We start from the raw sequence: 16,736 nt of genomic DNA on the forward strand, positions 1-16,736 counted from the left end.
AAATGGGAAACTAGAGAAAAAAGCAGGACAGATATGGAAACTCCATATTTTCTACACAGGAGTTTGGATTTCATCCAGAAACAAATAAATAAATGCAAAACCACTGGAAAATTTGACCTTACTTGTGTTTCAGAAAGACTATTCTAGGGAAACATATGAAGGCTGAACTAGAGTAAAACAAGGGACAAGACAAGAAATGAAAAGATTCTGAACTATCACAGATGATAACAGAAAAGCAGCCCTCAGACTGGAGGACAGAGGGGGACACTGAAAAGATGTTATAGGAGACTGAGTCTGACATCACTTTCAATTTTCATTATAGAAAGTTAATCTTAAGGGCCATGCTTCAACAAATTCACAGAATCAATGATAGACAAATCCAATCACTGAAACAAAGACCTTCAATTTAAAGGAATATACACTGCTTTAAAAAATGACACAACATGTAAATTATCAAATGTTTATTTAAATGTCCATTTAAAATATTTTAAGTAAAAATATGTACAAAACAGTTATACAAAGGTAAAGCAACAAGAAGCATGTAAGTATACATAAACATGAAACAACTGAGATTAAATGCAATGCAAAGGGAGTGACATCCTATTACACCAAATCTGTTCCATATGGAAAGTCACACATAAAGTTTCCATTAGATGAAAGCATGCTTACTTCATAGCATCTTACCACTCACACAAGTAGCCCATAAACAGCACCTGGCAGTGTTATTGCTGTACCAGAACTCTCCCCACAGGGACATCACTTAGCTGTAGAAGAACCATTTTATTTCACATATCACATTTTGATACAGGCACCAGGGCCAAGGAACCCTAAAAATCACAACATAGTCCATAATGGAAAGTCCCTTTGTGCCATTTAGATTTTCAAAGTTTAAGATCGTACTACTCCTAATATTGTTAAGATGTGGATGTAGGAAAGCAATTTTAACCTCTGAGAATTTGTCACTCAAATACGACATGTGAAATTTGTACAAATACACACCATTTGCTATCACAATGCAGGAGATGAGGACCAGCAAGGTGGCAGAGGACCACTCTTTCTCTACTGGGTCCTTCTTAATCTTGTAGATCACTAGACCAAACTGGGCATGCTCCCATCATTTGGGGAATGGTACAGGCCATTACAAACACATTCCAAATCCAGCATAGGAATTTAGTTGTTATAACTTAAGCACAGATGAAAGTGATGGTTTCCAGCATGATCCTTAAGAATAACCTGACTACCACTTTCCTGCTGGGCTAAATTGATTCCATTGGTACAAATTATTGATGCTTTCCATAGAGTGAAAGTGAATAAATACACTTATACATATATAATCTAATAACATGTTAATTTGAATATAACAACACACATATGTAGTTTTCTACCCGTCAACAAATGAAAAAAAAATTACTGTTACTAGGTCAAATTTTTACACAAAGATCTGCAAAAAAAATTTTATAAAGTAAATCTCAACATACTTAAAATTAAAAGACATGCAAGATCCATCATGAGATGAATTCTGAATTAATAACTAAAACCATCTTTTACCAGTGCATTGCTACCATGAACCATTCTCTGATAAGTAAGAACCAAGCTTTATGAAATGTAGGTAAATCCTTGTCAGGAAGGTAAGACAAATTAAGTTCACCAAGCATTCAGCACAAGAGGTTATTTGTCTTGCCTTTTCTGGCACATGCTTATTATAAAACCACAGGTAGCCAACGTTTACCATCAGTAAAACACAACTACATGTTTCTTCACCTGTTTGGCACAAGGATAAAACCAGTTTGATCCTTATGCTTGCAAAGTTCCCAAATGTTGCTAAGTGTGACTGAAAACCCATTACTATTCAGCTGCTATCCAGCTACGAAGAAATAAAAATTTAGATTCAAAATAATATATAATAATATAAAGGCTTATTGGGATATACTTTTTAAAGCAAAGTATATCCTAATATTGCTATGGATATTAGCAACCATCCTAAAAGACTGAAGTGTTGTTTTACTCTCTGAACATCGGAATCCAGCTTTCAAGATGCAAAGTACTTAAAGTTTACTTCTAGATTTATAGTAGTAGTAAAAACAATTCACAAGGGAAAACTATTGGGTAACAAATTTCTCCAAGGAAAAGATGAAATTACTTAAAACTGTTGGGGATTCTGGTGATTTGTCTGATAACCACAGTTTTTTGTTCTCAAACCATAAAAAAGTGCTATGGAATAGTGTTTGAAATAAATAAAATACATAGTCATTTAACACAGATCATGTCTTGTCTGTTACAAGCACACATTCATTTGAAATATTTCCCCAAAGTATTTTCCACTTTAATATATTATATTAGTAAGTAGAATGAAGGAGAAATTCTAGGGAAAGATTGACTCAGAAAACCTTTGATGTAAGACCATTCCAACCTAGAACCTGGGAACCACGTTCCTTCCTTTCACTGTGCGATAGGACTAACGTCTAACCAGGCACCTAATGGGGTTCATTAGTAGGAATATTGTGAGATCTGACTTCACAATACACATTTAAGGCAGAACACACAATACCCAATTATACAGGCATAACATCCAAAGACCTGACACATTTTCCCACAGTTGCTATGCAAAATACCCCATTGCAAAAGGTGCTCAAAATGTGATCACCACTGCAAAAGAAACATTTGTGCGTTAGTCTTTTTTCTTTTCCCTGCAGCTTTCAGCAGGCCTTTAGAGGCTTCAATAAGCAGTAACAAGGACTTAGCAAGCTGGTCTTTTAACCAATAAATTAATTCACTTGAAAGTCGTACTTTAAAAGAATCAGTAGTGTATATGCTAAGAGGGAAAGTTCTGCTCACTTTTGAGCAGCTGTGGCTGTCCGTATGGCCCTCAGATGTCTAAGGCTCCACGATTCCAGAGTCATCATCTACAAAACCATCTGGGAAGTTCTGATACTCTGAATGCAACCTTGATCCAAATAGGCTGAAATACACACATGTAACAGACTGTTACCATCCTCTGTCATTTTCAGCTAATAATAATGAAGAAGAGGAAGGAACACAATCTCTCAAGAGAATAAACTTAAGTGACAGATTCACACTAAAATAATCTAGATGACTGTATAAATGCAAATTAAGACTCACTTTCTGTCTTGAAAGCATAATGTCAAAAAAAATGAAGCAAAGGGAATCATTAATTTATTCAAATAAAACAGAGAGGTGATTCGGAAAGAAATATCACTATAAGGTTGTGAGAAAGGTCAGTATCTTAAAACACAATGAAAATTGGTAAACTTTCTATGAGACCATTATTTATGTTTTTGTGAATCTGTGTGTCATCTAAAAATAAACAAAGCATTTATTTTTAGGCTCCAACTAATTTGAAAAAGTAGCAAAAGGAAGAGGGATTATTTTCAAAAATTGACTGTTAAATGATCTTTTTTTAAAGTACAGTACTGATAAACTACGGCTTACTTAGAGGTCATACTTTTAGGTATTACATGTCTTGAGATAGCTTTTTAAAATACTGTTTATGGGAAAGTTAAGCTCAAACATATATATATATATATATATGTAATAATTCTTTTACCTATGCATAAATAATGTAAACAGAAGCTATGAAAATGACTCAATATGTAATCTAATTTATTTCTACAATGAGCTTTTTGCCAGTTACACAATGCCATGACTTAACTCCTTACTGAACAGTTAGGAAAATAAAATGTAACTCTGTAAACATTATCAGCACCAACATACTGCACACTGGAGCAAAATAAAGCAAGATATATTCAAGTAAAATCAAATTCCTAAGTCATCTTTACTCAAATTCCAAATCTTTCTATTTCTCTCCAAATTAAGAAAAAGAGCTACATTAAATTCCACTCTGTTTTTTTGTCTTTCAAAAACAGACCCATAATATATGACAAAGGTAAAACTATTTCCTTATATATCACATAATAGATCTTATGAGAAAGCCAGTAATAGTTACATATATATATATATATTCAATCAATACATAACTATTTCCTTATATATCACATAATAGATCTTATGAGAAAGCCAGTAATAGTTACATATATATATATATATATATATATATATATATTCAATCAATACATAACTTTAATATTTAAAAATATATCCTATTATCATATCACCCCATTATTTCTAATGGAGACAATAATGGAAGTTATTTTACCTAACTCACAAAAACAGATGAAGATTTTGTGTGGTGCCAGAGGTATATCCAATTTTACTGGTCTTCAAGAAAATTAATACAAAATTCCTAATTGGGAAGTTAGGTGTGGAATCTTGGAAGGGGCTGAAGCTTACATTTATTTCCTTAACTTCTCAGGAAGTTTAATATTTCTCTAACTATATTGCATAATACCAAAGTATGGTTACCTATAATCACATACTTCCTCTCACTCTCTGATACTTTGACCTTTAATTTCCTGTATTTTCATAACTTGTACCTCAATTATAAGAGATCAACATTTGCAAAGGTCAAAGTCACTCCCTTTCTTAGTATAACATTTAACTGCAAATTGAGATAAAATAATGAGTTTCCTGAAGACTGATCACAGTTCATAAAGAATTCAGTTATACTATTATACTCATGTTAACCATCTGTTGATATATCAAATAGCAATTGGGGAAACAATTTTACCAGACACTGTAAGATGATCTGGAAATCTGTTTCTATGTGCATATTTTAGTGTTAGAGAAACTGCCATGCATTGCTAATGTAACCTAATAAACTGTCCTAATTCTATGCCAGCAAGACTGGGCAGCACCACCTAAATTCACAAGCATGACTACATGAACACTAGAATTCCTGGATCTGGAGCCAGCCATGCACCTTTAATCTCCTAAAGAAAAGCAAGAACAGGGTTTACTTCTGGCTCACCAAATCTCCATTTATAATAGCCTAATTTTCTTCATTTGATCAAAGGAAAATAATCTAATGCTTTCAAAATATAGTCAAAATAATATTAAAAGAAAAAATATGTTCTGCAAATATTCATAGCTGTGTGAGGAAAATAATCTTTTAAATCAATCTATGTTTTAGTTTTGGAAGACCTAGATCTTTTAAATTCATTCAAATATTTGAGTCACTTTTTACTAAAAGAAGAATATATGAAAATAGTACATGTCATGTTAAACTGTAATGGACATTTTTATTTTTTGTGTTACAACTTACAATGTGTGTGCAAACATATTACTATGCACACTGGTGCAAGTGTAATGCATGTAATACATGTGTGCAAACATGCATATATGTCTAAAAATGGGAAAATTTTACTTTCATATGAATATGCATATGCAAGTGGGCAGAGAATTTTTGAAATAGAATTTACCTGCTATCATTTTGATTAAAGAAACACTATGTCTTCTCAGTCTATATCCTAAAAATAACATGAAGTACAACTTATCCTCCATCACACTTTTAAAAAATGACTGGCTAACTTTCTGTCTGGTTAAAATGGCACTACAAATTTAACAATGCAAAAATCCTTTTGAGGAAAAGAAAGAACAGTGAATGTGCTTTTTGACTAGGCTGTAGAATGATACATTTGGAGAAACATGCAAGCCCAAAATAAATAGGGTGATGAGACGAATCTGCTACCGTGGATACAAGCACATGAACCTCAGGAATAACCTGGAACAACACACATTTCTTCGTGAGATTGTACCGGACTTTTCACTGAGCAAGGAAAAGCTTAAGAAACATCTGCTTACTTAGATCTTGTGGATCTAGACAATATCAAATAGCAATACAGGAGGTTTTTATTTTACCTTTAGCAATATATCTTTGGGAGAAATGTGAACAAATGAACCTATATATTGAAAATAGGGGTTACATATCAAGTTTGGAAACCTATGAATTCACTTAGAGACCTAACTACTTCTTGGGTATATAGTAAAGAGCAAAAGTCAATGAGTGAATTCAAATTGCTTCAATTATAAATCAGTACTTCTCCTTCTGACAATTGTCTATGAACTCCAATGTCTGGTGTTAATGATTTCAATTTGTACAATTCTTTGAAGTTTTCTTATTTTCAAAGAGGAAAAAGTTAGGGATGAAACTATTCTGGTCATGACTGAACATTAAAGTTAGACGTATATAAATAAATGTTAAAATTGCTCACCCATATATTACTCTTATTTGAAAATTCCATAGTATTTTCTAATTCTGACGTAACAACACCTGTTTAAACACCTGCAGTTTCTCCTCTTTTCAATAAACTCATTGTCAGTTTTGTGAGATGAATGATACTTGAGGTAAAGAAATTCCTAATGAAGCTAGTTTGAGAAGTAAAATTTTTTTGAAACATCAATAGTAAATCTTATTTAGCAGTGACATTTCTTCGTCAATTTTTTGTAAAGCTGTGCCTCTTCCTAATTAATCAGGACAGTTTTATCTGGAAAGATATTTTAACAGAATATAAAATGGATAAAGGAAACGCACAAACCATCAAAATTTATCACTATGTAAAAACAGCCATGAAATTGAAACAAAATTGTTCAGAATTACTAACATTGCATGTAGATATAATTATAGAGACGGGCTTAATAGTTTGCCTAATCTCTTTATTGGTAATTTCTGTCATGTTCATACTATAAGTTGAAGGTTTAAAATTCATGTATTTAGATATATTCACCAAGGATTAAATTATTAGTGAAAGAGGTGGGCAAATTTCCTGATCAAGTGAACCAAGGCAAAAAAAATGATATATTATTCATGGAACTTCTTGAGCATGGCTAAAAAACTATCTAAACTAATAAATTCTCAAGGATTTTTACCCAAACATTATTTCTCAACATAAACAATAGCCCCTAAAAACTCGTCTTTAAGGTATTTCAAGAAAATGAGGCATATCCCCCGTCTTTTGTTCTAACGCTCTGGGTAGAAGCCATTTAAAGATAAGTGATATCCAAGTTGGTGTCTAAGGGAAAGCAATGCAATGCCGACATAAAATAAATTTCTTTCTTTCCTCCTTGCAATAATAATGACATACGTTCTTTCTTCAGAAGAATAGAAAACACTATTCACAGTATAGACATCTAGGGTAGGTAAATCCATGTTTACAAAAAACCCATATATACAGAGAACATCTCAGTCTTCAATTTGAAGGCTCTTAGTTACAATAACATACATGGCAAAGAATGACCACTAAAGTCATAGTCCATTCCCTTAGTCTTTTTTCCTAACCCCCACAGGTGGGCATCAGCAACTCAAGAATTGGGAGAACTCATGGTACAATTTGCGTATTAGATTTCTACAATTACGTGGAGTTATAACTGAATTTCTCAGAAATTAGTTTGAACACACTTAGAAGATACAAATAGAAATAACTGACTCCTTCTGCCCATTGCCAAAGATGCAATTCTCTGGATTTCCAAAAAAATGAAGAAAAGATCCATATTGCAGCTCTGCCCTTTGACAGATTGCCAAGGTTGTAATATTAGTTCATAATTTGTGGCCATCTTCTCCGGGTACAACTTCCAGTATTATCTGTAACGTTCTCGTTACTCTATCTACAAAGACATAAAGAAGAGAAATTAAAATTCATGGAAGTAAGAAATGCAGAAATCTAAAAAAATATGAATTCTTTTGGGTTGAACACTGAAAATACACAACCACCTATTTCACAAAGCACTTCCAAGAATTATTTCCTTCATTAGAATTCCATCATGCTCAATTAATTTACTTGTCACTTCTGCAACTTCCCACGATGGCTTCTCAGCAAGAATACATTAATATTTTGCATTCAAATAAGGACTTTTATTCATGAACCAAGAGACTGAATCTATTAGAGACAATAGAACCAAGATATAAATAAATGCTTAAAAATGTATTTCATGTTCCATTTAAAACTGGTTTGTTCTTTTTATACCTATGAGACCACCACCAGTTCTTCAGAAAGATCAGAAGATATCATTTTCAGTCTCTAACTTGTAATATTATTGAACATATCACCTTACCTTCCAGTGCCTCATCTTTCTCATAAGTTATAGGTTAGTGGTTGTCAAGGTGTGGTCCCCAGACCAGCAACATTAGCATCACCAGAAATATTAGAAATTAATTTTTCAAGCTCAGTCCTAAACCTATTGAATTGGAAACTGAAGGTGGGGGATAGCAATCCCTGATTCTGGCAGACACTATACTGCAAGAACCTCTGGATGAATGGTTTCTAAGTCATTTTATCTCAACAGCCCTAGAACTCTGTGGCACTGGTTTCCAAAACATTCTTGTTTGCCTCTTTGTCATCAACCTCTATATGACCTCTTCAAATTTCTACTAATCCTGGAGCAGCCAAAAGTCTATCCTTTTGGTGGTTTCAAGTCCAATTGTTTCTCATCCAGATGGATGGCCTTTCTTCTCATTTGCGATTGTTTTTATAACAGCACCTTGCAAACAATAGTTAATGATACTAAGCTATTTTTTAATCATTTGTTGTATAGCTATGTTCCCCCGAGTTATTTTCCTCAGCATATTACATTTTTAATCTGCATTAATTGTAAAGGGCCCAACAACTGGCACCAGGCCAACAAAGAGCAAATTCGATGTAAGTGTGTCTTAAATTGTATCATGTCACACATTCTTTCCCTTGATTACATAAAGAAACATTTGCAAGCAATTAAGCTTCATTAACATAAAAAAGAAACAGTAAACTTATCCTATAAAATTAGACTTTTGTGAGAAAAGTAAAAATCCACAAATAATAATGGAGATGTGCCTTTTGTAGGCACACAAGAGGATAGGGCTCTCTGAGAGTAGGTTTAAAAAAAACTAAGAGGTCTTATACACCTACAAAGTCAAAGAAAAGCAGAGAAAGCACCTCCAGCCCTTCCTACCTGGCAAAGTCCTGCCACAGCCTCTTGAACTATCTTTACATGACCACCTTTTTTGCTCAGCCTCTGTTCTTCCACACACAACATAGAAGCCGTTTTCATGTTTTCCTATATTCTGAGACCCCCTCCCAGTCCCCTGCCTTCTGAGACATCTTTCTTCCCAATATCATAACACTGCATCTGTTCCAGACAAACAGGGAGTAACTTGGACCTGGCTGCTTAGCTAGTGTACCATTCTCCTTCCTGAACGCTCAATTTAGATTCCCCATTTGACACAGCAGCACACAGAGAGCCAAAGAACCTCTCTTCTGATTTTGAACACCCAGTCCTTTCTCTTCTTCTATGTTTAACCAGCCTGTTTCACTTTCCATCCCCACTCTTGGGATCCCAAGAGTGGAATAATTTTCATCATAATGGAGCACTCTGCAGTGATTGACTTTAGCCTTGAATGCTTGTTGGAGTTCCACCAACTTCTCCTTCTAGGTTATCTTACAGCAGTGGGGACAAAAAGGGGTGCTTAACAGAGCCAAGTAAGCTCTGGGAACCAAGGGAAGCTTTGTGCTTACCCAGGGAACCTGTAGAGCATGTGACTTTCGAGAGCCATGTGTACATCCATGTTCATATTAAGGACTGTCGCTTTGGGATAAGCAATCTCATGTTACCACTTCTTTAGAAAAAGGGAAGCCAATGAAACTACGTTTGAAGTCTTCGGTAACTGCAGTCTACAGGGCCTAATAGCAATTGTAGTATTTTTAGTTTTACCTTTCATGTTCAGTTGTTATTCTTAAAATAAATTGGAACAACTGACCTTCCAAAATTGGGTTTACCTAATCACACCTGGTCCCAGCATAAGCGCCACAGCCAAAATTGAGTAAGTTTGTGAAGTAATGCGAAGCTAACCTGCCCTAGAAGTTATAGCAAGAATCATAAGGAAATTTCAACATGGTGGAATGGAGACACCCAGCACTTTACTGCAACTCCACAAATTTGAAACCAAATATCAGCAGCTTGGCTGCAGGGAGAGAGGGGTGGTGTAGCAAGGTACAGAACGAAACAGTAGGCAGTGGACAGTCAGAAACCAGGTGAAATCCAGAAATATTGAACTTTAAGTTTACAAAAGAAACAACAGCCTGTAATGTAAAGTGATAAGTAAAATGGGAAGGAAAGGATGGAACGTCCACCCTGTGCCAAGTGCAGCTGCAAGCAAAAGAGAAAAATAAAGCCTTAGGAAGTTCCACAGGCACACAACCAGGCTGTCTGCAAAAAGAAGATAAAGATGGAGAGCTATATGCCATGTAGCCTAGGGACACAGGAGAAGGGCTCTGTACCTCCTACTAGCTTGCTGGTGCTTGGGAAGGGAATAGTCTTAGGAGAGTACAGCCAAACCTCTCCTCTGGAGAGAGCAGAAGTCCCTAGTTTTACATCTCCAATCTCCAAAGATTCTCCCCCTTCCCACATTCACTGGCTAAGCAAGTAACTACCCCAAGAATTAGTGTGGACCCAGAAAACTGGTTGTGACTCAGATTCATAGACCTAGATTGACTTGGGTGGGAAGTGTGAGTCAGAGCTGCAGCCTGAAATCTGGTAAAAGAGAGAGTATGTGACTATGACAAGGACACTAGGGCAGATCACCAAGGCTAGGCACACAGGGTCATCAGAACCCCATATTTTGCCCAGCCAGCACAGATTGCTTTCATTTGACTGCTTCATAAACTCTCAGAAGTCTGGAGAGGTTGGTGGAAAGCAGCTACTGCTCCAGAATTTCCCATACCAAATTTCATGAGAGTACTAAACTAGTTAATGAGAATTAGGAAAGAAACAAACATAATAAAATAATTAAAATAAAAGAATCAAATACAATAAAATAATAAAAATAATGGTAGAAATTAATGAAAAGAAGACTATAAGAATAATATATACAATCAGTGATACAAAGAATTGTTTCTTGGAAAAGATAAACAAAATTGAGAAATCTTTAGCCAAACTGAGAGATAAAGAATACCTAAATAAAGTTAGAGACGAAATAATGGATTTTACAACAGATACCAATGTAATATAGAGAGTCATCAGGGAATATTTAGAAATATATACTCCAATAAATTAGAAGTTCTAGAAGAAATGGAGAACATTCAAGACATATACAATCTACCAAAATCGAGCCAAGAAGATCGAAGTAACTTAAGTAGATCTGTAGTAAGCAAGAGATTGAAACAGTAATGAAGAGTCCCCCAACAAAGAAAGCCAGGACCTCTGCTGAATTCTATAGATCCTTATAGAAAAACTAAAACCAATGCTCCTCAACCTAAAACAGAAACAGAAGGAATGCTACTAACTCATTCTACAAAGCCACTATTACTCTGATATAAAAACTGGATAAAGACATAGAAATATTTTTAAAAGACAAAAACTATAAACTAATTTTTTCTGGTGAACATATTCACAAAAATTCTCAATAAAACATTTGCAAAACAAATTCAGCAACACATTAAAAAGCTCATATACCATGATCAAGTTGTTTTCATTCCAGGGATGGCAAGGATGGTTCAACATACACAAATCAATAAATGTAATGGATCACATAAATAGGATCAGGGACAAAAATTGCAAGATCAATTCAATAAATGCAGGAAAAGATTTTGACAAAATTCAATATCCCTTCATAATAAAAACCCTAAAGAAACTAGTAAGCCACTAGTAAGTGGCTATACCCCTATAATCCCAGCTACTAAGGAGACAGAGATCAGGAGGATCTCCTCTAAAATCAGGACTGAGATAAGGGTATCTACTCTCTCAATTTTTATTCTTAAATTCTTAGCCAGACCAATAAGTCAAGAGAAAGAAATAAAAGGGATATAAACAGGAAAGGAAGAAGTCAGATTATCTCTATTTGCAGATGATACAATCCTGTTCTTAAAAGACCCTAGAGACTACACAGAAACCTCTTATATCTGACAAACACTTTCAATAAAGTAGTAGGCTAGAAAATGGGCATATAATTTCTACATACCAATAACAAATATGCTGAAAAGAAATCACAAAATGATCCACATACAATAGCCTCAAAAATAATTACCTAGAAAGAACCCAACCAAGGAGATGAAAGACCTCTACTATGAAACTATAAAATAGCAACAAAAGAAACTGAAGATGATTGTGGGGGTGGGGAGAGGTGGCCCAAATAATTATGCATATGTAAGTAAATGTAAAAATGATAAAATAACAGTGAGAAAAAAAGAAAATTGAAAGACTATAGGTTCACATCAGCAGAATGAGTAACGTAGTCATGGCTGTATTACAAAAGTGATTTACAGATTCAACGTAATCCCCATCAAAATTCCAATGACATACTTCACAGAAATAAAAAAAATCCTAGAATTTAAATGGAAGCACAAAAGACTCCAAATAGACAAAACCATTCCGAGCAAAAAAGCAATCCTACATGTATCACAATTCCTGGTTTCAAAGGAGACCACAGAGCCATAGCAGCAAATGGAATAGAAGACCCAAAAATAAACCCATGTACCTACAGCCATCCAATTTTTGACAAATGTGCCAAAAACATGTTGGAGAAGGCACCCTCTTTAAAAAATGGTGATGAGAAAACTGGATACTTACATGTAGAAGACTGAAACTAGATCTCTATCTCTCACCCTGTACAAGAATTAATCCAGACTGAATAAAGATCCTAATGTAATGCACATAATAATGTACATATTATTCATACATATGCACATAGGAATAATAAAACAATAAAAAAGAAAAGGACAAAGTAAATAATAAAATCTAAATAACATTTAAAAAAATAAATAAAGGCCAATTCTCTTTTCAACAACAACAAAAAAAAAAGAACTGAAATTTTGAAATTACTTCAGGAAAAACACTTCAAGATGTAGGCATAAACAGCAACTTTCTGAGCAGGATTCCAACTGTTCAGGAAAGAGCAGCAAGAATTGACAAATGGGGTCACATGAAATTTAAAATGAAACAAATACCAGAGTGAAGACACAACCTGACGTATGGATGCAAATCTTTGCCAGCTACTTATTTGATGATTTATTTATGAATTAATACCCACAGCACATAAAGAATTAAAAAATTAAACACCCCCAAAACCTAAATAATACCAAACAATAAATGAGCAAATGAAGTTTTCAATAAAAGTATAAATGGCAAATAAATATATCAAAATACATTTGGCATCTTTAGCTACCAAGCAAATGCAAATCAAAACTAAACTGAGATTCCATCTCACACCCCCACCCCATCAGAATGGCAATCATGAAGAAACCAAGCAGCAACGAAGGCCGGTAAGAATGCAGGGTTGGGAGTGGGATTAGGACAGATTGTAGAGATGAGGGTCATAGTGGGGGAAGAATTTAAAACACTATTGGTGAGAATGTAATTAGTCTAGCCAGTATGGAAACTGCTATGCAGATTCTATGAAAAAACCTACAAACAGAAGTTTGCCATATGACTCTGCTGAAGCACTTCTGGCTCTATAACCAAAAAAATCAAAATCAGCAAAGGAAACGGTGTATGTGCACAATATAGCATTACTCAGCCATAAAGAAGAATGAAATTGTGCCATTTACAAGAAAATGGAAGGCACTGGAGATCATCATGTTATGTGAAAAAAGCCAGATTCAGGAAAGCACATATTGCATGTTCTCTCTCATTTGTGTAATCGAGACTTAAAAAGACATGAAAGTAGAATGGGAACTATTTGATCAGAGTGGGGAGCCAGTAGGAAGAGCAAAGGGGACAAGAGAGTGATGGGGGAGTGAATATAATCAAAGTAAGCTGCATACATGCATGAAAATGTCATAAAATATTGATTACTTTGTAGAACTTTTTTTAAAAAATGCCATGTTCTCCCCCTCACCTCCCCACCCCCGCCCAGAAGGTTTCCACACTTTTCCATTGCATGGTTTCATTTTATCCCTTCAATGAAGAATGATCTTTTATAATCACAGATTTGGTGATTTCAGTAAGTCTGTCCTCCATGTCTCTCCCTGATCAAGATGGACCCACTCCAGCCACCCAGCTCACTCTCAGCTGTGACAGGGCTAGGCTGATAAACACAGGCTACCAAGTCAAGAGGCTTCTGGAAGCCCAGGCCTGGTTTCCTGGGTCCTGCTACCTCTGAGTTTGCATATGTCGGTGAGGTATCTGCTCCTTTTCTTTGCCTGAGAAGCACATGTATCTATAAACAAGTAAATAATAAGAACAACCATCCAGAAGAATTAACCGCTGTGTTACAGATGACAGGAAAAAGCTCTCTAAGTAGCGATCCCCTTAAGGGTACATTTTCTTCTCACACTTGGAAATGCTAGCACACAAAAAGTGATTCAATACTGGCACCTTGTGGCCAGAAAAAGTCATCAAGTCTCTGAAAAAATCTCACATGCTCTAATATTCTCAGGCTGTTTGTACCAAGCAGCCTTTCACCCATTTTCTGAATGCAGCTTGGTCACCTCTCGTGTTTCACTGTAACAGCCCAGGAAAGATGTATTTTGATGAACTTTTATTTTTCCAGGGCTAATTTACTCGAGTATGCTAAGGTTAAAAAAAGAAAGAAAACCTGGTAACATAAAAGCAAGAGGATTTTACCAAGCAAAACAATGTGATGTTAAAATCACTGGCCAACTGCTCCTAGCAGACTCTTGGCCTCCAAGTTCACGTGGAGTTTCTCTAACAAAAAGTGTACATCTTCTCGAGAAGGGCCCTGGTGGTAGTTAGACTCTATTGTTTTTTCTGTCTGTGCTATTTTGTTTTGGCCAAAGGCTAAGAAAATACTTTCTATTGCAGCAATAAATATTATGAATTTTCTTTATTTTACCACAAGAATGCTACCTAAGAGGAAAATCAAACAAAATTACAGAGGATTGTTGCTTTTCGTCACTCTCTTTCAAGGCGGCTATAAAGATAAAGAGTTACAATGATCACGGTTTAAAGCAAAATGGCCTTGCTCCCTGGAAGACTCAATGGCATTTTTGAGAACCAAATAACCATTCTGGGACCACTCCATGGCTGCTACTTTCACGAATGGCTAACACTAGATTCAGAGGCCTCAGACATGTTCAAAACATCATTAGAGACAGAAAAATAGGAAAAACCTCCAAAATTACATGAACTTGGAAAGACAAGGACGAAAGAAGCATGAAAATTGTTTGTTGTATGAACTGATGAACAAGTGGGACCGAACACACATGTCAGCAAGGGGGAAGAACTTTTAAACTTGGCTGACTACAAACAGGAAGCAAATTCTCTCCCTTGTCCTTCTTCATCCTGCTCCCAAACTCAAGGACTCCTAGCTGTTTCCTCCCAGATGCACTTGTTTTTCTGTGGTGCCAGTCTCTCTGGACATGGATCTCACGGTGATGAGTGGTACTCTGTCATAAACCTTCAATCTAATTGTGAATGTTGTCTAACAAGACTTTCCCATTCAGAACAGCCTCTATAGTCAGTATCTACAACAGAGAAAACCTAACTAAAAATATTCTACACAAAGCAAGTATGATTTAACAGGAAATAGAGATCACATACTCAGAGTAAACACTGCATCTGTGTTATTCTTTACAAACCTAACTTGCATAGAAACATCTCTTTGGGAATAGTGTTATCAGCTAGAACATAACATCCAGCAGAAATAGTGTTCTCAGGTCTAAAGATACCAAAAGGCAATTAAAACTAAAGAAGAGTAGTAACAAAACTGCTTTAAATGACTGACTACTAAATGAGTTGTATAACACATTACAAGTTCAACACACATGCACACACACACACACACACACACACACATCAAAATTTTTTTTTAAACTAGCAATCATTACTTCTCTATTTCTTAATGATTTTACCAACAGTCTTCTCTCTCTTTCTCTCTCTCTTTTTTTTTTTTAACAGTATTAGGTCTTGAATTCAGCATTCTATCCCTTGAGCCACACCTCAGCCTTCTCCCCAGACTTTTAGCTGGGCTTTTGAAAATTAACTCTGGTAACCTAAATAAATGAAAACAAAGTAGAAAGCAAAGGGAACTTGGGATTCTAAATTCACCAATCTCACAAACAAAAATATGTCTGCTCTTCTGTCTATATTTTACAGTCCATAGCCCTCCCTTCTGCTACCAGAGACCCAATTTACAACATGGATATTGTGGTTTAGATAAAAAATATCCCCAAAGGCTCATATGTCTTATTCCCCAGCTGGTGGCACGTTGAGCGGTGACTGGATAAAAAGGTGCTAACCTCATTGATGGATCACTCCCTTGATGAATCCATAGCTAAATAGGCTAATAGAAGGTGGAGCCTGCTTATAGGAAGCGAGTCCCTGAGGGAGTGATTTTGAAAGGTGTGTCATGTCTCGTCTCTATCATTTTTTGCTCTGTCACTCTCTCTGCTTCCCAACTGCCATGAGCTCAGCAGCTCACTCTATCAAGTGCTCCATGCATGATGTTCAACCTCATTTTGGACCCAAGAGTAATAAAGCCATGGAGTGAAACCTCCGAAATCAGGAGCCAAAAATCTTTCTCCTTTTAAGTTATTTTGATCAAGTATTTTGTCATAGCAATAAAAAAAGTAATTCATTCGGAAGTATTGCAGATGTGGGTTCAAATCCTAACTCTATGGTTAAAAATCTGTACATTAAATTATCTTCCTGAGCCCTGGTTTTCTCATCTGGGGGCCAGAGGAGTAACATGACCTCACGCCTGGATCTTGTTGAGCACTGACTGTGATGAAGATGTGGGGAAGAGCTTGAGAGGCCCCTGACATACAGATGGGCTTCAACACAGGCTCATCTTCCTACCTACTCGTCTGTTGCATTCTCTCCTAGCCCATCTCAGCTGGTCACCAAGGTCTGCTGGTTTCCTCTTATACACCTTGCTCTTTCAGACTCTGCTGACA

General features: G+C 35.6%; 1 protein-coding gene across 6 annotated transcripts in view; it reads right to left on the reverse strand.

Annotated features, from left to right (window-relative positions):
• Nucleotides 1–446: 446 nt before the first annotated feature.
• The window catches only part of Slc7a11 (solute carrier family 7 member 11), an 85,704-nt gene continuing 69,414 nt past the window's right edge, over nt 447–16,736 (reverse strand). For all 6 annotated transcript variants that reach the window (XM_074041177.1, XM_074041176.1, XM_074041174.1 and 3 more), the window contains one exon: nt 447–7,518. In XM_074041177.1, the coding sequence (XP_073897278.1) occupies nt 7,451–7,518 (68 nt within the window). In that variant the 3' untranslated portion in view covers nt 447–7,450. The remainder of the gene's footprint in view (nt 7,519–16,736) is intronic.

Source organism: Castor canadensis, chromosome 9, assembly GCF_047511655.1.
Source record: "Castor canadensis chromosome 9, mCasCan1.hap1v2, whole genome shotgun sequence".
NCBI classification, from domain to species: Eukaryota; Metazoa; Chordata; class Mammalia; order Rodentia; family Castoridae; genus Castor; species Castor canadensis.